This window comes from Camponotus floridanus, unplaced genomic scaffold (genome assembly GCF_003227725.1).
Source record: "Camponotus floridanus strain SB8 unplaced genomic scaffold, Cflo_v7.5 scaffold102, whole genome shotgun sequence".
In the NCBI taxonomy this organism is placed as follows: Eukaryota; Metazoa; Arthropoda; class Insecta; order Hymenoptera; family Formicidae; genus Camponotus; species Camponotus floridanus.
In genome coordinates, this window is record NW_020229218.1 from 378,018 (window position 1) to 403,022 (window position 25,005).

General features: G+C 41.5%; 2 protein-coding genes across 4 annotated transcripts in view; one reads left to right on the forward strand and one right to left on the reverse strand.

Annotated features, from left to right (window-relative positions):
- Positions 1 to 23,875, reverse strand: part of LOC105259221 (facilitated trehalose transporter Tret1-2 homolog) — a 60,136-nt gene extending 36,261 nt beyond the window's left edge. Inside the window, exons 1-2 of one of the 2 annotated variants that reach the window (XM_011271047.3) lie at positions 23,502 to 23,875; positions 14,515 to 15,166 (exon numbers count right to left, since the gene is read on the reverse strand). In XM_011271047.3, the coding sequence (XP_011269349.1) occupies positions 14,515 to 14,538 (24 nt within the window). In that variant the 5' untranslated portion in view covers positions 14,539 to 15,166; positions 23,502 to 23,875. Of the gene's footprint in view, positions 1 to 14,514; positions 15,167 to 21,431; positions 22,075 to 23,501 lie in introns of those variants that run through there. The other variant, XM_025410143.1, reaches the window with a different exon arrangement.
- The window catches only part of LOC105259237 (mediator of RNA polymerase II transcription subunit 20), a 76,361-nt gene that overhangs the window by 41,508 nt on the left and 9,848 nt on the right, over positions 1 to 25,005 (forward strand). The window lies entirely within an intron of this gene.

The window sequence follows — 25,005 nt, forward strand, 5'->3', positions numbered from 1 at the left end:
TCCTCACCCCGATAAAGGCTTTTTATTAATGAGCTGCCCATTTTCGCGAGTGATTTACGATTACATTCGATGTCAGTCGCCGCTACTTTTCGCGAGGATCTAAAGACTTAAAAAATTGTAATGCGCGCGATTTTAGGATAAAACATCGTGAGAAGACTACAAATTTCCATGACACGTTTTGGATAGATTCTCACGTGAATTAATGGACTCCGCGTGTTAAATTACATACGATCGAATCGTGCGATCAATCTCTTGCGTGGATTGTCAAGAATTTGTAAAGTTCTTTGCGTTACCTTTATTCGGAATAACTCGTCGAAATTCGAAAGCCGGTGATCGGAACAGTTTGCGGCCTCGAAGATACGCATTTTAATTTAGTTGTCGAAACGGCTAGTCTTTTTGCACAGCTCGCGGCAACGGGAAAAAAATATTTTTATCCGCGGCGAGAAAATAAATTGAATGAACGCCCGTCGGTTTACCGGCGCGCATTTTTGAAGATGGAAAATCGAAAACCACGGCACGAATGAATTAACGCCGCGGGCGAATGCAGGGGCGCGTGATGATCGATCGCGCTCGCATTTATCGACAAATGCCGGCGGCGGGGTCCTCTGTATAAAGCGTAAAAAGACAAACTTTTCAGATATCTTCCAACAAGTCGATTGCTCACGATGACGACTGACTTATTAGCGATCCTTAATTGCTTCATTATTTTCAGGAAATTAATCCCTGTCCCTGAAACAGCCTTGAATTATACGCGCAAGCGTTTCTTCTCGTGCGTCGTAGAAGTTGCAACATTATTCTTATTTTCCTTTCATTTGATAAATGCTCCGATCCTTCAAAATATATAAGATACGTAAAATATGACTTATCGATGATTTATCAGAGAAATTAATTACTAAGCTCCGAAAGACAAAGAGATATCTAACGCATGTGTGAAAGAAGACGGATTAATTTTTTTTCGAGTTAGAAATGATGATGGAAAAAATTGAAGCGCCAGAGACTAGTGTAGAATGAGAGATGCACGACGGATGAAGGAAGAAAAATTTTGCGCCCTGCACTTTGTTTACGGATATAGTCTTTTTGGATTAAACGCGACTCGTACATTCGCCGTGAAAGAAGACGGAAGAGTTACGGAAGGAGAGATACAAATGCGCGTGCCCGCAAAAAAATGCGGATTGAGCGAGGTCGCGGCAAAAACCGATAATTAATTCGGTCACATCGCGATGTTCTACTCGACAGCATCTTCTTTTATTTTAATCGCTCTCTCCTTCTCTCGTCCTTTCATCTTCACTCTCAGCAATCTCTCTTGCGACGGTTTCAATCGCCGCACTCCGAGTTTTTCCGCAAAGGACATTTGCTTTTGCATGGAAATAAAAGAGAGACTCTGCTATCTTTTTTTCTAATTATTCAAGATGCACTTAATAAATACAATGATTTTAGAAGCACGGGTGATACAATGCAGGCAACAAAAGGGATATTTTTCTGACGAAGAAAAGAGAAATAAAACCTTGATGGAATCTTGAATTTTAATTCCGCTTTTATTCTCATGGAAATTTCGGTTAATACCATTATTTCGTATTACGCTGAATTACGTGGCTCGTAAAAAAAAAGAGAAAATATCTGATTCCTCATAAATATATAAAATACACCGTGCGCGGTATTTTCATAAGTCGAGAAACGATATTTAATTGTACACGCGAGATGAAATGTTACGTATTTATATAGCAGAGACAAGCCCGCTTTTTGCGCGCTGCCGAGATTAAATTAAAAATCAAATTGATCGCCACGGCTTATTCCATGTGATAAAGTACCCTTCGCTTTCGCGGCCACCCTTCACCGATGACTCCATTCTGATCGTCCGTCCTGATTTCGCTTTAGAACAACCCTCTAGTTGCGCGCGCGCGTGCACCCCCTTTCGAGTGGAAATATTCCATCCCTCTCTGCAAAATATCAGCCGTTACTAGAGGAGACTTTGTCGAAAATAATCTCGTTATACGACGGTAAAGCCAATCAGCGAGCGAATAAATCGCATCGTTGAATTTCAAATAAATCTAATAACTACATATATTCAATGATATTGACTAGGACTCGTGGAGAATATCGAAAATATCGCACAATAATCGTGTCTCGTTTCTCTTCGGAGATACTTTGCCGCGTATAATTAATCTTAAAATAAAGTGACGGGCAAATTAAAATGGATCAAAGTAGTCAACTGCCGTGCGAAGAAACATCGCCGTTCATCAGAATGTCGATACGTTGCTCGTTTATCAAGCGAACTTTACCACCGCCAACATTTTGGCGAACCAATAATAAGCAACGTGTGTTCATCCAGCTTCCGAGTCTGCGTATCGTCGTTTTAACGCGTGCCGTTAGAGTAATTTGACCATTCACGTACCCGCCAATTTAGCGTGACAGTGCAGAGCATACGCGCGCGCACACACGCGCACACCGGACACGATTTATATCTCTATACACAGACGAGCACAATTTATTTCCTCCAACAGGCGGAAATTAAAATCGATCATTGGCTCGCCCGTATCTCGGCGAGATCCCGACGTCCTCCCTTCTTCTCCTCTCGAGCCGTATCTCGAGATTACTCGGCCGATGGGGCCCACCTAAATAAATAATGACGGCCAAATTCAATCGGCAGGTTATTCGGGTCACTTGATTCTCGTCGTCGTCGATCGATCGTTGGGGCCCCGTTTTACAACCGGAAACTCGATGAAATCGTACGACGACTAGCAGTCTGGCAGTCTCTTTGGTCCGCATATTCGGACTGAGAGAGACTTTAAATCGTTAATTACATTTATAAATTCTTACATCGCTCTTTCAATTTATTTGATCGCGATGATTTTTTTTCTTTTCGAAAACACATCGTGAGGAAAATTGAAAAAAGAAAAGAAGGTTCTCCTCGCGTTGAAATGATGTCGAGATCTCTCGTTGAACTCGTAATTCTCCGTCCACACATTTAATTTCCTTCCGGAAACGGGTTCGCGACGCTAACAATGATCGCGTACGTGAAAAGTGTATCACGGGGACGCGTTGTAACAACGTGCTTTTCGATATTATCGCGAAGCGATCGACGACGGTCTGGCAAACGGCATCCAATACACTTTCCGCCGTTGACTTTAATTTTCTTTCGAAACGATACGAGAATGTCGCGTCGCGCGCTGGAAAATATCCGTCGCTCGTTGTCGAGGAATCGTCCCATTGAAAATGTAAAATGGAAACACGACGACATTGTCCGTGTGTGATATAGGTTCGACAGTTTTGCAGATTCGGCGTTTCTGGAGCGAATTCGATTTCTGTTGCAATTTAACGGGACGAGACGAAAATAATGGAACAAGCGTTTGTACCGATGCATGTGTCGCTTTATCTCATCGCACGCAAGTGCGTGCTTAAAAAATTTTTTTTTCCAACTCCAAATTTTTAAATTAAAATTAATTAAAAATTTTTAAATTAAAATTAATTAAATAAAATGTCTCTAATAGAGACATTCAGTAAGACATATAACAACAACAATAATAATAATAATAAATGATTGAGTCTTGCAAGGAGACCATTGGCACTTATAACTAGTAAGGGATTACTTAATTAAATTCTGGGGTATTTTTCCTTTTAGTCTACGTATCAACTGTGCAACTTTTACAAGATCTGCTGCAAAAGCATGGACAAAAATATCCTTCGATACGTTCCAAGTTCAAACTAAATCTGTTTAGTTCATCTTTAACAGGTGGGATACCCAAGTCTCAGTGTAGGATTTCGTTTGTGACGTACCATGGGATATGTTTTAAAAATGCGGGGAAAAAAATTGCGATTGTTTCTTATATCCAGCACTGATTTCTCGCAGCAAGAGCGTTAGATAAATCAGTTAGCGAGACCTCGAGGTAATAGATAAGTTACAATATGATAATGTAAGTGGTTTATATTAATGGCATATTCGATTACCTCGTACGATTACTAACCCGAGGCGTACGGTAATATATCCGGTGTCTCTCTTACTACCTACCGTGGAGCTCTAGCAAAGTAACTCTGGCTTTTACGACTACATCTATCGCCTGCGGCGAAACGTCTCGTTACCGCACAATGAAGATCTGCGGAAGAGCTATTTCTATACACGAGCATCCACCGACTCGGATGTTGTTTCCAGCGCGTACACATTAATGTCGCAACATGGGTAAGGCATCGGCCATTTAACTGTCAGGGTCGTATCCGGATAGTCGATATCCTGTCGCGAATTAACGGCAAATTATAACGACGCCGCGAAATTAATACACAAACGCGGGAGGAACGCAAAATAACGTAATAAAATTGTGACGTGAAACAAGCGGAGTGCGCTTCTGTCGGAATACGCGTCTCCGTTTTACGTACGTAATATCGATAAGCCCCGACAGGGGGAGGGGAGATTAAATAATTCACGTTGCGCGTTTATTTGCCAGCGCGAATCCGCGGAGCAAACATTTACATTGCAGCGGACGAGCGTTTGAAAAAGGTACGCTTCAGTGGAGAACAATCGAACGGACTTGCATCGCGGATAAGTTTAGTCTAGAGTCTAGCCTTCGTCGTATATGTATACGAGATATCTCATAAATCACGTCTTGCCTTCGCGCGTATGCTATTGCCAGACCGACGCATCCACCCAGGTTGTATCGCGCTGGTGCGTGATCGGATCTACTAGCGAATTTTTTCCAAGCAAGTTCTCTCTTGCTACAAGCTCTTCTCGCACGAGGAGGTAACAATCCCCTCGAGGTATGTATCTCTATTTCATACAACGGAATATATACAGACGCAATTTTCAATAGGCAGAAAGACGGCCTCATTGTTATAAAGATACATGTTTTAGCAAATATTTTCTCTTTCTCTTTATAAAAAAAAAGTGCATATTGTTTGTTCAATTTTTTTTCCTACGAGTTGAGGTAGTCGAAAATAAATTTTCTTTATATTCGTCGTAGGTTTGCTTTATTTGTATGTGTGTTTTAATTAAATTGCATTTCATTGCATGAAATAAAAATATATATAAAATAAGAGACGCATACATTTTCCCCGAATTGCCCGCCGAAAAATTGACTGCTCGTAACAGCGGATCGTTTCCCTTTTCGAACTCCCTTAGCGGAGTACGGTAACGAGCGAGCCGCGGTAATCTGGACATTGTCTAGATTTAATTGGACCAGAAGCGATCCCGAGAACTTTCTCGTTCTCGCATCGTCGCGAAAACGATAGCGAGCAGACCGAGCGAGACGCCGGCGACGTACTGAGCTTTAATCCGGTTAATCCTCCGGAGGGGAAAGTTTGATTAAGTCCGCAAAATGGCTCGGTGTGTATAATTTACGGAAACTTCCGGTCTCTTTCTTTTTCTCTCTCCCTCTCTCTTTTCACTTGGCACTGTGTCGACCCTGTTCCCTCAGCAACTCGACGGTTGGCCATCACCGCCAGGTCCTTCGTTTGTCTCCGCGAGAAAAAAATTGCAGAATTCCGCGGATATTCCATCGTTAACCTAATTAACGCAAGTCGCAGTCTCATCTCGAGAGTCGAATCGAGTTGATCCGAAAACCAATGCGTTCGTCGCGAACGAAGAGATTGAACTTTTTTCAAATTCTTGGCATCGATTATATTATTATTGATCGTTATTCATTCATTTCCGTCTCATCCCTTATCGGATCACGATTCGGCAACGACGGAGCGGTTATCCTTAAACGAGCGACGAGAACGTCTTTCGATGCATATATTAACTCGCGCTTGTTTGTTCAATTTTTTATTAAAAAAATGACGCACGCGCAATCACGCTTTTTCCCCTTTATCACACGTACAAATATCGTCAATTATCGATGTTAATTAAAAACGATATCACTCTTCTTTCGAATTATTCAGAGTTAAAATATGACGTTATATTTTGTCACAAAGCAAATTCAATAGAGGAAGCTACTGCCTACGAGGCTCTTGCTTTTAATCCAGGACGCAGTTCTTTTTATCTTTATCGAAACTTGTTCATAAGCATAAATATAGCCCGGGATAAACCATATATACATCATATCCCCGTCAACGTGGACTCGATAAGAGAGGCTGTCTCTTCATCCTGGCAATGTATTCACGTATCATCCTTAATCCTGCACGCCAGTCGAATGTCCCTTTAATTCTACAGTAGGAATTATTCTAGATAGATTCTCTTTCTCCTTTCTCTTTCTCTTTTCAGATTTCAAACGGCCATAAACAAATCTAAATAATATTATACTCGGCTCAAATAAATCGTACAAATAAACGAATATTGTCGACACAAATCAACGAAATTATCGTTACGCATCCTTTTCGATTATTACTTTTTTTTCTTTTATTGTAGGAACCAAGTCCGTTACATTACTTCTGTCTGGCAGCGGGCCAACGGCGCTTTCAGCTATATTTTATAAACGAGCAGGCGTACACAATTCGAGTGAGATTATGATGCTAATTAAACGGATCGGTTTACGACCCGATGACTCGCGCCAAGTATCCCTCTTTCCCTCGTACTTTATTCTCTCCTCAAAAGAGGGAGAAAGAGAGAGAGAGAGAGATGCATGTTTTCCATGCTTTATAGAGTATATTTTTAATGATGGCCACGTCAGTCTGCTCCTTCCGTTCTTTAATAACGATAAGAACCATTCTAGCCATTCTCTCGATCGAGGCAGAAGAAATTCGCGCCCGCTGTACTACTCCGTCATACGAGCGAGCGTTCCTTTCCGCTTCCGCGGACGTTGATAAATAAGTTTGAAAAACAAGCTTTTGTTCTCTGTCCGGAAGAGTCTTCGATCTTTTGCTTTAGGCGTGCCACGTCTTCTGTTCGCGTCCTTTTCCGACATCTTTTGCTTCTTGCTAGCGATGCGTACTTTCATGTAGTTGGATCTGTCTGTACACAGTTACAGATCATGTCTGATGATTTATCTGTCCATTTTATCGATATCTCACAATTGCATTTTATTTATACGGGATGTTTACGTGGAAAAACATGGAAAATATGGAAAGAGATTTTTTCGATTTGAAAAAATCATGGAATTCTTATGCAATTTTATTGGGGAAATATTTGAAAAAATTCTCTCTTCGACAATTTTATTCTTATTTTAAGCAACTCATCGGTATACCAAACTTTGACTTATGTGTTTAAAATATATTATAAATATATATCTATCTATATATTTACTGTTTTAACAAGGTATTAAATAGTAAACATTTTTTTGTTATAATTTTTAATAATAAGAAAATGCAAATGTTATACGAGTGAAAAATATTTATCTTACAATAGCTATTAGTTTTCTGCAGTACATTTGCAAATTTAAAACTTGAAATTTAAATGACTCTGTTTTCCTTTCATATAAATTTCATAAAAAGCATTAGAAATCGCATATAATAAAACAATTATTTTAAAAAGTTGCACTAAAGAATTTTTAAAAAATTCTTTTTATCTAAAAAATTCTTTTAACAAAAATATTCTCAAAATTAGAGAATTTTTTAAAAATTTGAGTAAATACCCTCTTTGTTATATCTCAGCATATTTTTTATTTATATTTTGAATGTTTGTTTACTATTCTTTTTAATGATAAAAATATTAAACTATAAAATTGTGCAATCTGAGCGAGCAAATAGATTCGTGCGAGATTACGATCGCATGAACGATGACAGTTGTAGCCACGTAGGAGGGACTCTCGATTGCGACCACGTAATCTTGAACTTTGTTTGCGTGTAACGATGTTAAATTTTATGAGACACGAAGTCCTATAACTCCAGTACCACCTTTAGAACGATAATATGCATAAACGGATTGTCCCACAAACTTGTACGGGTTAAGTTTATCGCGATGACGACTGATTTCGAAATTGTACCATTCTACTATCAGCCTCCCTAATGAACAATCTCGCCCCCTGCCGCGTTGTAAGCATCGTGCGAGCAGACAATATCAAAAGTTGAGAATTTTATAATGCAGAGATACACACTTTATGGAAACGTATAAGCAGAGACGGGAGAAAACTTGTACTCTTTCGAACGAAGAATATTTTCTTCTACTCGAGGTATATACAAAAGAAATTATTTGAATATACAAGTGTGGGAAAGTTAGGTAGAAAGATAGGTTTTTGCAGCTCTCGCCGCTGGAGAAAATCCATCCGATTAATTCAACGAGCTTTTCTCACGCAGCGTCTTCGAGGCGTCTTTCCAACCGATGCATCGCGTAAAAGACAGCGAGAGGGAAAGAGAGCTCACTATCCACGGATGCGACAGCATTTAAGTGCACTTTGCTGCTGGAAATAAAATACATGGCACTTTCTCTCGAAAGTATTTTATAAGCCCCGGTGATAACGTGTGTTCGCGTCTTGGGGCTTGCATCCGCAGTGCGCATCGGATGCACTGGCTGTTATCGAGAGAGAAAGAGAAGGGATTGATTTTAAAGAGATGCGCTCGAACACGCGCGCACCCAGAAATGAATTTCCTCTCTCCTAGTTTTTCGATTCCGGTGCCTTTCTTCCTCTCTTTTACCGCTTTGTCGCATGTACCTGCGATCCGATCTCTCTCTTCTTTCATTCCATCTTCGTTTCCCACGTCGCTTCCATCTCTCTCTCTCTTTCTCTCTCTTGCTCGATCCCTCGGTTTCCCTCTCTTGGTTACTCTAATGTGTGTCGGTGGGTCGATCGGTATCTAGGTCGCGGGTTTTGGCAGTACGGTCCACACCCTCCTCCCGGCCTCCTTTCTGCATTGCCGCCACCCCCTCGCTGAAACGCGACATCCACCGCAGCTCTACGCAAAATGCAATTTCCGGACACGCATATTTTTTTTTACATGTAATTAGATAATTTTTTTTGTCTCGTTAAAGAGGGATTATCTTCAAAGTTATCGATTTACTCTACAAAGATCTCATTATCGCGCCGCTTTAATGACACGAATTTAAACAAAGCGGCGGCATCGTTTCCCGAAAATTCGTTTAGGGGATAATGATTTTAAAAGTCGGATAATAATGCACGCTCTTTATACTGCGGCGAGAGATTACAACGGAATATTAAATATCCTATTTCCATCGCGATCGATCGATCGTTGCAGCGTGATCGAACTAATAGCCATTATGCTAGACCGCGTAAATACAGCGTAACGCGTTGTTGACCCAAACAAAATTTCCCGACCGTATTATCGGACCTTTGCATTATTAGCTTCCCACTCTATTAAATCCACGCTTTCGTCAAGGGTTCATTATAATAACAGAAATGGCTCGTCCTCAATGCTCATATAAATTAAGGGCTCGGTCCATTCTAGCAACATGAAGAGTTGCTAATTTTTAAGAATTTTTTTTGAAAAATATTAGAAAGAAATTCATTTTTTTCACATTTTATCGATATTTAAATAGTCAGTATTTTTAAATCTTAAATAATTGGCTTTTTTGTTACGAGTTTTTGCTTCTCGATCTAATTTTATTTATGATATTTTTGGGAATCTAATTTTATTTTAAAAAATTAAGACAAACAAAGTAGTGTCATTTTTAAATTAAATGTTTTAATGTTGTTAATTTTTTTATTTCTTTGAAGATTAAAGAAATATCGAATGTTCTAATTTTTTAAATTCTGATTGTATCGTATTGTTGAAAAATGAATAGAAACATGTATAAAATGCTAAAAAAATCAATTTCTAAAAAAAATTCCTCAAAATTATCAATTTTCCATATTGCTAGACTGAGCCTAGCACACTTTGTTACAATGTCGCTCCGTGAAAATATTTTATCCGTAAAAATTTATATTTTCTGGAAGATTCATGTAAATTTGCTATTTTTTCCAAGTTTATTATTATATTTAGTTTCCTGTAAAGAGTTGGAATTCTTAGTAAATTATATTGAAACTTAAGAAATTGAAAAATTTGGAAAAATTCTCTGATAATTTTACTCTTTTCGATTCCTTTAATAATAAGGCTATATATAGAACGAAAAATTTTTAAATGGCAAACAAGAACGACGATGAAAAGAAATACTGATATCTCAAGTACTGATATCATCAATCTTCGGTGAATGTTTACGAGGACTCGCGATAGCCTTGACGTGTCGACAAATTGTAGATACGTATAAGAATATAAAATATTATCAATTGCGTGATCTCATCCGATCGGTGAGTCGATCAGTTCGATAGTGGACGGTGTAGAGAAATGACATGTCATTGATCCACACAAAGTACGAAAGTACATACACAGTAATCTCTCCGTGCGTATTATCTGAACATTCCATTAGCGTAGTACTGTTGCCCACGATCAGGCGTGTAACGTTCATTACGTTGACATCGTCGTGACGGCGGTCGCGTTGATGCTAACGACGAAAGTTTGCTCGAGCAAGGTTAACGCCGATCGTTGCCGGCGAAATCGCTGTAAGTTTCGCGATCGGAAAGCTCGATAAATTCGCGCGGCGAATTTCTGACCGAGTTCCTCTCGCGAATCTCCCGGCTATCCATAGCGAAATTGATAATTCGACCCTATTGTGACGGCGTTTAATCCTATTAGAACTCAGCCACTCGACCATAATACCCTTCGAGGTCACGTAAACGGTAGCGATCGGCTCTCTCGCCCTCGAATTTGATCGATCGCTGCCGACAGGATCGTGGGAGAAGGTATACGTATCTCCGAAAATTCGGATTACCTTTGGAAAATGTGTAAATGTTGCTTCGTGATACCTGATCGCGATAATTTTTTATTCACGTTTATTCACCTTTCATCCATGGAGCTTCATGATTTTAGCTATTCAAAGTTACATCGTGTTCGCGTATGATAAACTCGACGAATATTGTGTATGCGATATATATTTTATTATGATAAAAAACGTGAAAATATTTTCTCCGTGAAAATTTATATTTTGTGGAAGATTCATGTAGATTGCTATTTTTTCAAAGTTTGTACAGAGTATCTAGTTCCTTGTAAGAAGTTGAAATCCTTACGGTATTGAAATTCTCTAATAATTTTGCTCTTTTAAATTCCTTTAATAATAAGGCTATATCGGACAAATTGTTTGAATTATAAATATATATTGTTTTTCTTCGCTGCAACTTTAACGAAAAGAAATAAAAATGTACAAATAAAAAATATTTACAAAGGCTATTCAAAATTCTTTTCAGTAATCAAATTGAACATTTGAAACATACAAGTGGCTCTTTATTTTTCGTTCGTACGAGTTAGAAATACTCAAAAACGCACACGCGATGAAAAAACTTATTTTAAAAAATCGCATTTAAAAATTCTACAATTTTATCTAAATTTTGAACAGAAATATCTGGAATAGTTTGAGAGATTTTTCATACAAAATTTAAGTAGACACCCTCTTGTAGAACATTTTCCTATCGCGAAAGCGAGCGATGGCACATCGCGAGGGTGCGCGAAGGAAAATAGGTTAACGCGGATCTACATACGCACATATGTGAATTATTGTAAATCTATATTTACATGGAGCATCGTCGTTATGCCATTTCGAAAAGTCTCTGACGTCGCGTCGGGAAAAGTGATCGCGGCCAATGCACGCGTCAATCAGTCTGCGAACGAGAAAATCGAGAGGAGTTAAACACAGACATAACGGGTTTTCGAAACAAACGCGATGACGGAAGTCGACAGCGGCAATTTTGTCCACGATCTTGACGCGTGTCTTGACACTTGGCGTCAAATAAATGACGCCTTCTCTTCCAGTTAGATATTTATGAATCGCGATCACTTGGAATAAAGTGAGATATTTACGCTCGAGATAACGCTAGAGAACGAGAGAGAGAAAGTAACGCATGTTATATTCCAAATGTCATATCTTTCCCACATTTAAATCCGAGGTTCGCCCTATAACGTATTAGGATGTAAACATGATGCGTTTCGAGTCCTATTAAAGTGTTTCTAACGCCTCGTATACGACGTCTCTACGAATAGACGAGATGATTCAGACGCCTTTAAAGCGTCTCGTCTAACGGAGCAAAAGAACAATGCGGCGCGATCGACGATGCGGATTCGTCGCGCGTACATATAAGACAATCGCACGGGTGCGTCTGCGACGCACGTGGTGCCCGAGCGACCGTCTATGAATAAACATGCCGAGAATCTGCATTATTCGGCACCGATCACCTGGATTTCGGACGCGAAATACCAATACGGTCGATAACCCGAGACTTAATTTGTCATTTATTTACCGTCGACGAAATATATGTTGCATTGTCCTTGAAACAATACAACACCTCCGTGCTAAGACTTAATGCATTTCCGTGGCATTTTAATCGACACATTTTAGTCGCACTTTTGCAATTTAATTCGGCGCGTTTAATTTTCAATCGCTCGTAATTTAAATCTTTTGATATCTTTAATAGAAAAGAAATCATTAGTTTAATAATGTCCGTGAATTAAAGAAAATTTATGATTTTTGAAACGGTCCGTGTTACGAGATATATATATAATTTCTTATTAGCTCCCAACAAGATCTTTGATGTCCAAGATCTTTGTTCGTGAAAGTGCCAAGTATTCTTACCGGTGGAACAATAAAGACTTTGATCTCCTTTGCTGCAAAATTCGCGAAACACCGCGTGTTTTAAAAGACTTAGACTTGTTACTATTGCTATTCGCCTCTATTAGACCGAGTGCTAATGGTAAAACAAAATTTAAACAGCGATATAACACTGATATTTTTCTGAATCTCTTGATTTTGTTGATTCCATTATTTGCAGTTTTTAATCATTTATTCCCCAATTATATTTTCGATATGTTTTTCTCATTACAATCAATGTTTTCTATGACGGGAAACAGACATGCTTTAGAGAAAATATTTCGATAATCGTTTCTAAAATACTCTCTCCCGGAAAACAGATGATTTTTCAGATGATCGATCATATATTTAATCGCTAATTGGCATGTTGCAATTATCTCGTTTTTATTTACGTCACAATGATAATCTCGATGATATATCGATGCTCCTTTAAACAATTTTTCATGATTATTAATAGACTGGAGCGAAGAATTAATACAAGTTCGAGATCGGTGTTTGAAACGAGACACGTTTCTCAGGAAAATTTGGCAAAGTCCTTTCCTTTACTTGGCGCGAATTCGCGACGACTTGTGAAAATAGTAGAGGAGAGAAAATGAGCGGGAGAGGAACGTGTATGTATATCGATAATTTATTCCTTCGGTCGCAGTAGCGATTTTTCCGAACGTGTCAGCGACACTTTTACCGCGCATATTTTATACGTCCGCCCGTGCGACGGTGTCCCAGTCGCTCTTAAACGCGCGCTACGTCTCTCCCCGTCAAGCACGACGAGGTAACGACAATAAAAATGTATGTCGCGTATGCCGCCAGAATCAATATACAAGATAGATACACGTGCATAAATAATCCTCCTCTCCTCTCGATCGCAAACACGGCTGACTCGAGGGGCTACTTCCGTAATCGCGAACAAACTGTACAAGGTGCGCTTATATAAGATATAACCATCGATCTAGATGCTATGGACGACTCTTCGCAAAGAGACCCGCACTTTCTTTCATTATTATTAATATTATTATTATTATTATTATTAAGATACATAACTCAAAATTTGACGAGAAATTTTCTCGCGTGCTTAGAAGAAAAACTTGGCGAAGGAGAGGCCGTTTGAATTATTCATAATCCAGAGATGAAGTCCAAGCGCGCCGAGGATTTTTTCTCAGCGCGGGTGGAAGGGGTTTTTAAATGGGATAGGTTTAATTTTTGGTCGTCCTCGCTGCGGGAGATGCACGGGAGGGATAGGACGGTCGATATCTGGCAGCAACGTTGCTGCCGTCCAACGAGAGGTCCACGCTTATCTATTATGTTCTTGCTACGGCCATTGCGAACAATAACCGTACCGCGAGGAGATTCGAATTTGTCGCCAAGTATGCCGCATTGTCGTAGCAGCGTGTAATCTCGGCATACTTTATTAACTGGAGCAGCTGTAATTTGTTCGAACTTTCCCTCTTACTCCGAAATTAGTTTAATCATTATTTATATTACTTTATGAAATTAATTATCTTGGTACATACGTATTGTTTACATTATTCACGAATTATAGCACGCTCGTAAATGCGTAAGATGAATTATTTTGATAATTAAGACTTTTTGATTGATAACGTTCGCCTCGTATATTGTTGAGGACTGAGCTTGCAATTGTGCGTCTCCTGTTAAATTCTCCTGTAATATTTATCTCTCACTTTCGACGAGCGCGTCCAACCCACTAACCGACTTTAAAGTTGATAGCGACGAGTGCTTCTTCAGCAGCTCTCGTAACTAAAAACTTTTGCCCGCGTCAGGATGAATACAACAATGCGAATATCAGGGCGCGTATCTGAGCGCGCGGAAAAAGAAACAAATTATCTTCCAAGGAGAATGTTTTAATTTTAAAAGTCGCGGAAATATCTCTTATCCGACAATTATTCTCGATTCGAAGACGGGGTAAATATGTAAGTCGCGTTATTTCGTAATAATTTAAGCCTACGATATACTCGTATCTTATCTTCCCGATTCATTTTCCCTCGCGTTCGTAAACAGGTCCGATTACTTACGTAATATCTGTGATTCAGTGACATCTCTTTACGTTTCTTCGCCACCTATTGTTCTTTCCCCTCGTCTTAGGACGTCTCGAAGATGCTCGCAAAGTCGATGCTCGCGATTTCCATGTCTCTTCTCTTCGCGCGGAGCTGGCCGGTCGATATTCGCATGGTGGGAAAAATCCTCGGAGCGATCTCTTCGCGGGAAGATGCAAAGACGCGTACTATTGTCGCCAAGTTTCTTGCTGCGCGGAACGCGCCTCACGTTTTGTTCGCACTGAGAAGCAAGGGGGAATAATTCGCGCGCGCAGTCGTTACTCGGCCGTCTCCTTCCTACATAGGCAGTGTTATCCTCCTCTTTTCCACGGGCGCTATCAGTCTTATATATTTATTGTCGGGGTTCCGCACTTATCTCCAGCGTCGTCATTATTGTCGCTTTTGCTCGCGCGCGCGCGATTGTTTCCTATGCGTCTGGGTCGTACGTTCTCCGGCTGTCTCGTTCCTTGTCTCGACTCACTCGCACCACCTACGTCGCGCAGATTTTATTTCCGAAGGACTGTCTTTGCGAGAGGGATTTGCGTCGGAGGGTATTACGTCTTAGACATATCGGAGCCGGCATGGAGTCTCGCGCCAAGAGAGCGATCGCGAACGTTTCTTCTTTCCGTCTCTAAAAATGAACACAGAGTGCTTCACTACGCTTACGTATTCTCCGATGATTGTTCCAAGCCGAGTTAAATTCTACGAGTCACTCGCTGAAAAATATTACGAGCGATAAACATTTTTAGATCCCCTCCCAGAGGGGAGGAAAAAATATTACACTTTGGGAAAAAATATCTCTCTTTCCCAAGTAAATTATGTTACTCGGAGAAAGAAAATACTCGATCGACTACTGAAGTGTGTCAAACGTAAAGTTTCCGATCAAAATACGAAAGTCGAGCTTTAAATTGCAATTTTTTATAATTAAATTTCACGCGTTGTATTAAACTTTACAGACTCGGTCTATTCGTTCTCAATTATCAATTTATCGTGTCGCATTAATTCTTCTTCTAAATATCAGATAAAATAAATTAAACTAATTAATTAAATTCTTCTTTTAAATATGAGAAAATAAAAAGTATACATTTTCTTTTAATACTTTAGGATTTTCGAATCTCATTAGGATCTCTTTGTTGATGCGCTTTCGCACAATCGCGATTCGACATTTTTACCATCATGCTCGCCTGTCTGCGTATCTTATCGCATCAGGCTGTTTAATAGTGCACAAGTATAAATAGTATGTGTTCAAAACGTCACCGTTATGGACCGGAGCTTTTAGCTCCGCCTGTAAAAACGTCGCAGTCCATTAGCGATGCCGACGATGCAACGTCACTTGGTGCGATGCAAAAATTCAACGCTCCTCCGCGCTCGCACAGTCGAGGAATGCATCGTCCGGCTGTTATTATCCGTGCTGTCCGTAACGGAACGGAAATAAAATCAGACGCGGGAAAGAGTGCGCGTCCAAAAATGTTGTAAAAAAAAATGTGACATTTGCGACGCGTGCGAAACGTTACGCGATCTCTCGAAATACTTCGCGATCGTATGTTTGATTAATTCAAAAACTTATTTACGGCTATTTTATACGAAAAAAAAAAAACAAAAAATTGTTATCATCGCATGCGCTTCATCTCAATTTTTTTACACATCGACGTTAATCTTGATGTCAATTATATCACCGCGGAAGCTGAGAGTGCATCCATTCGATAATTTCGCGTTTACGAGATATAATTTTTAAGAGAAATACTTTTTTCGCCGACGACGAAATATCAGAATGATCGGTAACGTCACAAATAGCGCGACTATTGTTCCTCCCGTTCTGAGACACCAAAGTGCGGCTATGCTGCCAATATCGCGCACCGACGACGTGATATCGGGTCACCAAGTCCAGCCCTGTCCCCGGCAGCAGTCGGCCGATAACTTACGCGACGCATCGGCGTGGCACGGCTATTAATACGCGGATTGAATTTACCCGTAATTACCGTTGGATTAACCGGCAATTTGATTCACGATCCTATTCCCAATCGCCGATTCAAAACGTTCGACGAGAAATTCGCTCCGTCTCTCTTGATCTTGTTAAGACGACGCGACACAGACGCGATGCACGTAGACTTTCGGATCACGGATATAGACGTTGATCGATCGTTCAAAGGATCGATTCCGTCCCGTTGAATTTGTCTCATCCGGAATGCTTAATTTAACCCTTTCAGATTTGACAACGGTTGATAGCGCGCATTCCAACTTTCGCTCTCTTCGTGGAAAAATGTTCGCGTATAATCGCGAGTAATAATTCCGCTCGTTAATCAACGTGATTACGTAATACAGAGCGCTCGTTACGCATAACGATTAAAGTTGGACACGTTGATAGCTATCCGGCGCAACGATCAGCTGTTGCGAGCGACTGCATGACATATTGGTTATGCATTGTTTATTCTCTCGCTGAATCGATCGCATTTTCAAACCGAGGGTACATTGTTCCGCGCGAATAAACGGAGATCGGTCAATTTTATCGCGAACGATTTATTTCCGATCTACCATGAGCGTAATCGGTGCAGCGTGTCTATCTAACGCGACTAGCGTCCGATCGATCGATCAGACATTAGTTACGTCGTACACGTGACGCCGACAGAAACGTTGTATTTTTCGCAACGCTCGCGGCCAAACCTCGTCGGTCGTTAATTTAAAAAACGTACATCACATGTCTCTCTTTCTCTCTCTTTCGCTTTTTCTCTCTGTATGATTCTAAATGTGTACACGATTTTTTTTCATCCGCGCGCGTAACCGCACGCACGAATTGTATTGTTTCTCGTACAGCTCGTACATCGTTATTCGAAAATTAAAATAAATTATTGTTATTGTTATTATTTTATTATAAAAAATATCATTCAACTTTGTTATAAAATTAAAATAAATTATTGTTTTATTATGAAAAATATCATTTAACTTTGTTATAAATTATTAGAAAGATTTATCGCGTTGCGCGTATCACAATTATCGTTCGACTCTGTTCAATTACATGTATTTATTCCCTCTTGACGATAAATATCGCGGCCGCGCCGCGCGGCAATTAGGGGGAAGAAAAATGAAAGACGTAAGACGTAAGGAGGAAAAAAAGAGAGCGAGAAACGCGAGACAGACGGGAGTAATATGTCCCGTCTCGTTTGCGGGATTTGCGACGCGGCCGAGTAGATATAAAAAAGGGGACTCGGAGAGAGGAGAGACAGGAATCCCTTACGCTCTTCTTTATGCTCGATGGCAGGTTCCTACGCACAAAGTGGCTTCCTCTCGCTCGCGCGGGAATAAATTATGAGACGCGGTTGGCTGGCTAGCTGGCTCCGAGGGCTTTCGATCCCCGTGGACTACTTGGACGATAAGAGGGATTCTCGCGATCGCGAGAAATGCGAATCGAGCCGATGGAAGGAGCCGTCCTTCAACTTTTCCGCGCGAATGAAAGCGGACGCCACGCTTTCTGCGTGACTTGGCAATCGATCAGAATTAAATGACAAGCCGGACGCGGATAAATTGCCGGCGAGCGACACTCGCCAGTCGTCGCGATTATTAAAAAGTACAAAAAATGCGAAAAAGTTTCACGGCTCTGCGAAAATGAAATACAAGTGCAAATTGTGAAAGTGCGAGAAAATTATCGTCACGTTCGATGATCCGTGAGAATCTGACACGACCGTTTTGCGTCTAAATTTTCTTCCGACGTATACCGTTCTGGCGTTCTCGTAATCACCTACTTATTATAATGCGCGTAGAGCGCGCGCATATTTTCGCTCGCGCGAATACTGTTGCATTCATATTCGCGGATCGTAACGGTACGGCATTTCGATGCGCGAGACGTCGCCTCGATTGTATTTGACGTCAATGTAATAGCCGTGAATGATATTCGTTAGCGTGTTTGTTTAATATCGGGAAACGTTACTACTCGACGTCGCGTTCAATTACACTCAATCGGAAACCCATTGCGACATGCAGCGAGTTTTTTTTTTTCGCGCCGGGAGCAAAGATCGGCTGCGTGCATCGTTATGTGTATTCGACCTCGTCGAATCCGCATCGGTGTGAATGGTCTTTAATTACGAGCTTATCGATGTCGCGCATTCATCGCGATCGCAAACGGAATTTAAAGCGAAATTTTCGCTTCTTCCTTTCTTGCTTTTTCCGAGTTTTACTCCGAAAAAAAAAAAAAAAAAATTAATAATATATAAATGTGTCGCCTGAAATTAAACGCCGCTATTTCTTTCATTCGCGATCAATATCCGTCGCTATGAAAAAGGATTCCTTCCGGAAAATTAGCTTGTCGTTTCAATGGGTATTGGTTGGAGTCACGTGTCGTTTCCCTCTCATCGCGAGAGAAATGAAAACGACGACTACCGGTACGGAAACTAAACTTTTTCCATAAGCTCGGCGAGGAAAGTGGAAAGTACTTTGGCAGAGGTATACGCCCCGCGCTATGCAAGCAGAGTCTGCAGCATCGTGAATCGGAAATTTATCATTCGCGACACACATACACACGCACGTGGAGTCTTTCGTTTACCCTTCATCCATCCACGCCACGATTTACGAACGCGGTGCACGTTCGCGTGTTCGAATTATCTCTCTCGCGTGTGGTCTGAAACGTGTCTCCAAATTTTAATAACGAATTTTCTTTAGGAAAGAAACACTACGACCATAGTTTTCTCACGTAAAAGTCCGCCTATCCATCAAAAAACTAATCGCGTATTCGACGAATCAAATTATAATTTCGTGAGATTGTAATTCATTTGACAGGTCACGTGTACAGTTGAGTCTTATTTGTCATTGAATTAATAAGTTAAATGAGAAATTTCACTCGTCTTGTGTTTGAGAAAAAAAGATTTGCATCCCTCGAGAGCATTTCTCTGTGCCACTTTGAATTCTTGATTAATGTTGATCGACAAATGAATGAGCGAGATGATATATGCGTGTGTTAATAGGACCGTTTTTACTCTTTGATTATTATGATTTATCTAGCTAGACGGAACTAATAAAATTGCGATCTTCGGAGAGAGAAAATCACTTAACATACGCGACGATGGCGCGCGGGACACAAAAGCAGATGTGTATTAAAACGCCCACGCGCAATCACGCGCATGTGTATCTACTCTGTAAATGTCTCCATTGTAAATGGATCCTGTCTTGCGCGCGAATTACCGTAACTCATCGCGCGCGAACGTGTCAGAGGCCGGATTAAGCTACGCATTAAATCAGTTGTCTCGCTGCAGCGACGATTAATTTAAATTATCGCGCGTGGGAATTAGGACGCATCGAGAAAGCCGATATCTAACGTTAAAAGTCTACGAAAAATAATTACGGGACAATTGTCAGAACGCAATGTATCGCCATCAATGCGAAGTCTATACGTAATTTCATATCCTATTCTGAAAATCCGATTTAATCGATGTTAGATTCGATCGATTCAATTTTATCTGTCGCATAATATATTATATAATCATTTTTATTTCGAATTATCTTAAACTGTAATATACGTTATTCTCTAAAATTGAACTTTTAATTTTATGGATTATTATGTAAATGAAGTGGATAAAGTTTGAAATAATATTCCAATTCCCCAGAAAGTTAAATACTCCGTTGCAGAAAGCTATTTCTGCGCTTATATCCAAGATTGTAATAAAGTTATTTTAAAGTTGCAAGATGTATACGTATTTCGCAAAATAAATGACGAATAATATAATAATTTAACCATCATCATGATCACGTTTTATTCTCGGCCAATGCTCGAGGAGCGGAAAATCAGCGGTCGCTATTGATAACAGAGATAGAGAAAGAGAGAGAGAGAGGGGTGCTGCTCTCTCTGCAGATTAAATTGTTCGATCGATCGCGGAACGTAAAATGAAAGGGGTCTATAGAGAAAGAAAGGTAGAGAGAAAAAGAAAGAGAGAGAGGGAACGAGGGCTTCTCTCTACAGCCCTTATAACGCTCCAAGTTTGTACGGACCAATAACCTTCCAGAACGCTATTAAATTGTATGATAAACCCCGAGCATCACCGGGGGCTTACGCGGCCGGGATATAAAACGGCGGGGAAAAGGTCGCGCCAATGCACAATAAGTAAACCCCTAACCCCCTGCGCCAGCGAATTTTTGCTGACGCGACGCGGCGCGTCGCATCCATGATGCAGCTGTTACCGGACCGATGTGCGACACTGCATGTGCAACATGTTCTTCCTTTCCAAGTAACATGAAGCTCCGCGATCATGCTGGTCATTTAAACGACCCTCTATCGAAAGCTGTGCCCAAGTTTATTCGTCTTCTTCAGCTAGGAAAATAATTCCCTGATGACTTTTTAACATATCGTTTTTTTTCTCTATTTTTTTATAAATTGACTCATTTACTTTTGTTGATAGAATTAATTTAAGTTACCAAATAGTCTTCTCTATTAGTGTTTTAATTTTTTTTTACTTTACACAACATATCGTTTTTTTATCTAATTTTTATAAATTGACTCATTTACTTTTGTTAATAGAATTATATTAATAGAATTAATTTAATAGATTTAAGTTAATGGAATTAATTTAAATTACCAAATATTCTTCTCTATTAGTGTTTTAATTTTTTTTTTAATACTTTACACATTTTTTTCAATTTAGTAGAATAAATAACACTGTTCGGACCGAGGGAAATTACAACGAGGTACGCACGAAATCGATTTCATCGGTGCGGCGAATCGGCGCGTTGCTTTCGATTCGCGTCTTAAACCCCGACGCACACTGTAACATGTCCGATATCGTCGCGTGTATCGGGCAAAGAGCCATTAATCATATCCCGATATCGTTTAGTCACGGTGTTTCCTCGAGATGGACGCGATCCGCGACTCCATGCCGCTCCTCCGCGTCGCTATTCGCGAATAGAACGTCACCTACGTGGCGATAATAATTCCTATCCCGTTTCGCCGTCGATCCCGCGTCTAGCCGGCTTTGGACCGAGAAGATTACGCGGGTGCAGCAGCTGCATCGACTGGTCAATGCGTTCGCGATGGTGGGTGATTAATCACCTTGCTCCGCTTTCGACGAGGAGGAGATGCACTTTCTCCCCCTGGTTAGATCTCCGCATCGCGCGACGCTCTTGAAGGAGGAGAGAAAGAAAAAGAACAAGGATCTCGGACGATTTCCTTCGTCGAGCGACAACCGGTCCGCGATCTTTCTCGGGGAATCCTCGCGATGACGAGAACGCCTGCCGTCGTCGATGACGAGAAGAATCCTCGGTGCAGGACGACGCCTTCTTCCGTCCCGTACGTTTACCCCGTCGTTTCTTCTCTACCTTTGATTTCGCGGAGCGGTCGATCCTCGTAAAAACACGCCGCGTGGCACCGTCTCTTCCTCCGCTTCTACTCTCGACGAGGCGGACCGGCGGATTATGCAAAGCCGTCTTACTCGCTCATCGACGACGTTCGCTCGCCCATCTCCATCCATTATCGGCCAGGGATCGAGTGTCGTCGTCGCGCTCCTCCCGGACGACTCCTCCTCGCAGTCGAGTTTGTTAGCCTCGCTGCTCGCGGAATCTCTCGCGTTCGTTTTCTCGTCCGTGAAACGCGATTGTATTCGCGTGTAAAGCCGTCCGTAGCGACGCGAGTGCACTCGGAAACGACCGTACTGTATGACGTAATGGACAGTTCTTCCTCCCCCGCGGTTCGTTTGAGGGCGGCGCGAGATAAATATTTTATCGAAAGTAGGTTTTTTTAATTTTTTTGAAGCCTCGATATGACGGAGGATAAAATATTATTAATTCTGGAAGAGACGCGAAAGAAGATTTAAAGATCCGATTTGAGAGCCGGATGTACATAGGCGATGAATTTAAATCCTGTCTTCAAGGCGCTCGCCGAGAGAGGAAATTTTCTCTCCAAGAGGCACTATGTATACTCGACGGATATGTCAGCATATATATTAGCTTAAAACACTTTAGACACACGTGTATTAGTGTCACGTAAGTAATTCTTATTCGTGATTATCTCTCTCGAGGGACGAGGCTTTTAAAAGATAAAGCTACGCGAATGACAGTTCCATTTTTTAATACAATACACGCGTTCTGTAATAGACTTTGTTATATAGCCCTTTCGCGTAATTTTTACGATACTTTTTATTTCTCAATTATTTTCGTTTCTACGAGAGAGAAAAAGAGAGAGAACACAATCAATCGTGAAGCGTTCGCTTAATGGTTAATCGATCAGCTGTTAGCCATTTAATCCCGATTTCTCCGGACAGAAATTTCACGTGCAATTGTTTCCGCGCAATTTTATTTACGTCCCATATTCTCTTCGAATATAAATAGCCGATTAAGCCGGATCGTGTAATCTAAGAAATTCCCTGGAAGCGTTAATTGCCGCGCGTGCCGAGAATAATTTCGCGTTTCTTCAGGACATTCGAGACACTCTTCTTCCTTTCGTAAGATTTTAATCGGGCGCGAAATTGCTTCTCTTCGTGACTCGCGGACCCCGGAATGCGGGCGCGTTTCACTCGAGATGATTCGCTGTCGAGCGACAAGCGTTAAAATCGAATGCGAACCGGCAGAGTGCAACTCGCGCCGCATTAACTTGGACAATTATCATCTGTGCAACGGCGATCGATCAGTCGACGTTTGCCGCTTCCGGAAACGTTTTCATTTCCTTCTCTCCCCGAGCTACTCGTGGTACGATTTCGCGATGTTGCGTCCCGCGTCTTCGCAACGACGGGAGAATCATCACGTCGATCACCGAGGAAAGCGAGACGAGCGGATTCCTGCTGCGCAGGAAGCGGAAAATTTGCACCAGAAGGGATGAATGCACAAATGGTGGCTGGCGTTTAATCGATTTTATTAATCGTCGAAATTTTTTACCGATCAGCCGATTACGCGATTCAATTTAATTTAATTTAATTTAACGGCGCATCCCGAACGGGACTAGAGATCTTAAGAGATGTTACCGCAGCGTCCATGTTGCCACGGGGAATATCACCTACGTTGCACTCGCGTTGTCGCATCCAGACGTTGCACGCGAACTCCCGCGGACGAGGGGGAAACGTCAATCTCCCCGCGCGCGCGAGAAAAAGCGTCCGCAGCGACTTTAATCCTCCCTCGGGACGCGACGCGGCGAGACGCGGTAAGAGGAGAAGGAGGAGGAAGGGGAGGAGGCGAAGGTGGCGAACGAGGGTCGCGACGAAAGCGACGGGTGCGCGACCCAGAGTCCACCCTCTCGCGCTTCCTCGACCTGCTGCTGCTGGCGTGCCACCCAACCGGCCACGACCGGGACATACATACCCGGCGATGAATCGCGGCCAACTGAGAGAGGGAGAGAACACGGCCCCCTAGACACTACCCCCGTCGGTTGGCTGTGGCATCGCGCACGAAAGCCCCCTGCGCGCAACCCCGGCAACCCCCGTCGTCGTCGCGCACTCGGATCCGCATGTTTTGTACGTGTGGGGTCGAGGAGGAGAAACGGCGGGTATGCGGGGGGGGGAGGGGGCGAGAGGGGAATAAGGGGGAGGATTGAAGAGGAGAGACGAGGAGAGACGGAGGGTGGGCGAAAGAGGGGTCGGTTAGACTACCTCGGGGCTACAATGACCGCGACTGGAGTTACTGGGTTAGGTCTGGGTTAGTTTGGATGGATCGGGATTCTTAGAACGGAGATGGAAAGGGGTAGGTCGGGTACGAGAGTGGGAGAGGGGGAGGCATTTGTCCGGAAAGTTTCGGCGTATTTTTCAATCGATATAATGCGTCGCTTTTTTAAGCGATCGGCTATTGGCTCGTTTCGTATTCCGTCTGCCCGGAATAAATCTCGACGATGATTTTTCGGAAGAGGATTGTGAGTAAATAATTTTGGATAATTTATGTGTGCGTCATAAGATTAAATAAAAATTAGGAAAAAAAGAAGAGAGATAGAGAGAAAAAGAGTTACTTTTCTGATTAATATTTATTTCCTTCACGGGGAAAAATTTGACAGAAATATTTTTTATTGTCGAGAAGAAGAGAATGTGCGATTATTTTTTTATTTTTAATTAAAATTTATTATTTTTACCGTTTGGTTTGTCAGCGTAATTATTAAGTGCGCGATTAACCTCATGATTACACGCATCTTTTGCGATCTGTGAAAACAACTCGATTGCCAAAACAAAGAAAAAATAAAAAGCCTAGAAAATCGCGGAGAGAGAAGAGGAGAGATTTAATGTCATTGCATCAGCGTGTACAACAGCTTAATCCGGATCGATTCGAGGGGATTATGAGCGATTGGATCGCCTTGTACCGAAAAGGCGCGTCCGAATCTGTCTGGTATAAATAGTCGTTAATTAATTCGAGCGACAAGATATAACGAGATACATATCGATGCAACATTTTGAATTTTCGCTGTCGGATGTTTTCCGGTGAATGTAACGACACGCAAAAGGACACATAAAAGCGAAGACACGACTTTATCCTTGAATTACTATCGTAAAATGCGAGGACGCGCGATGCGATGATATCGTAAAC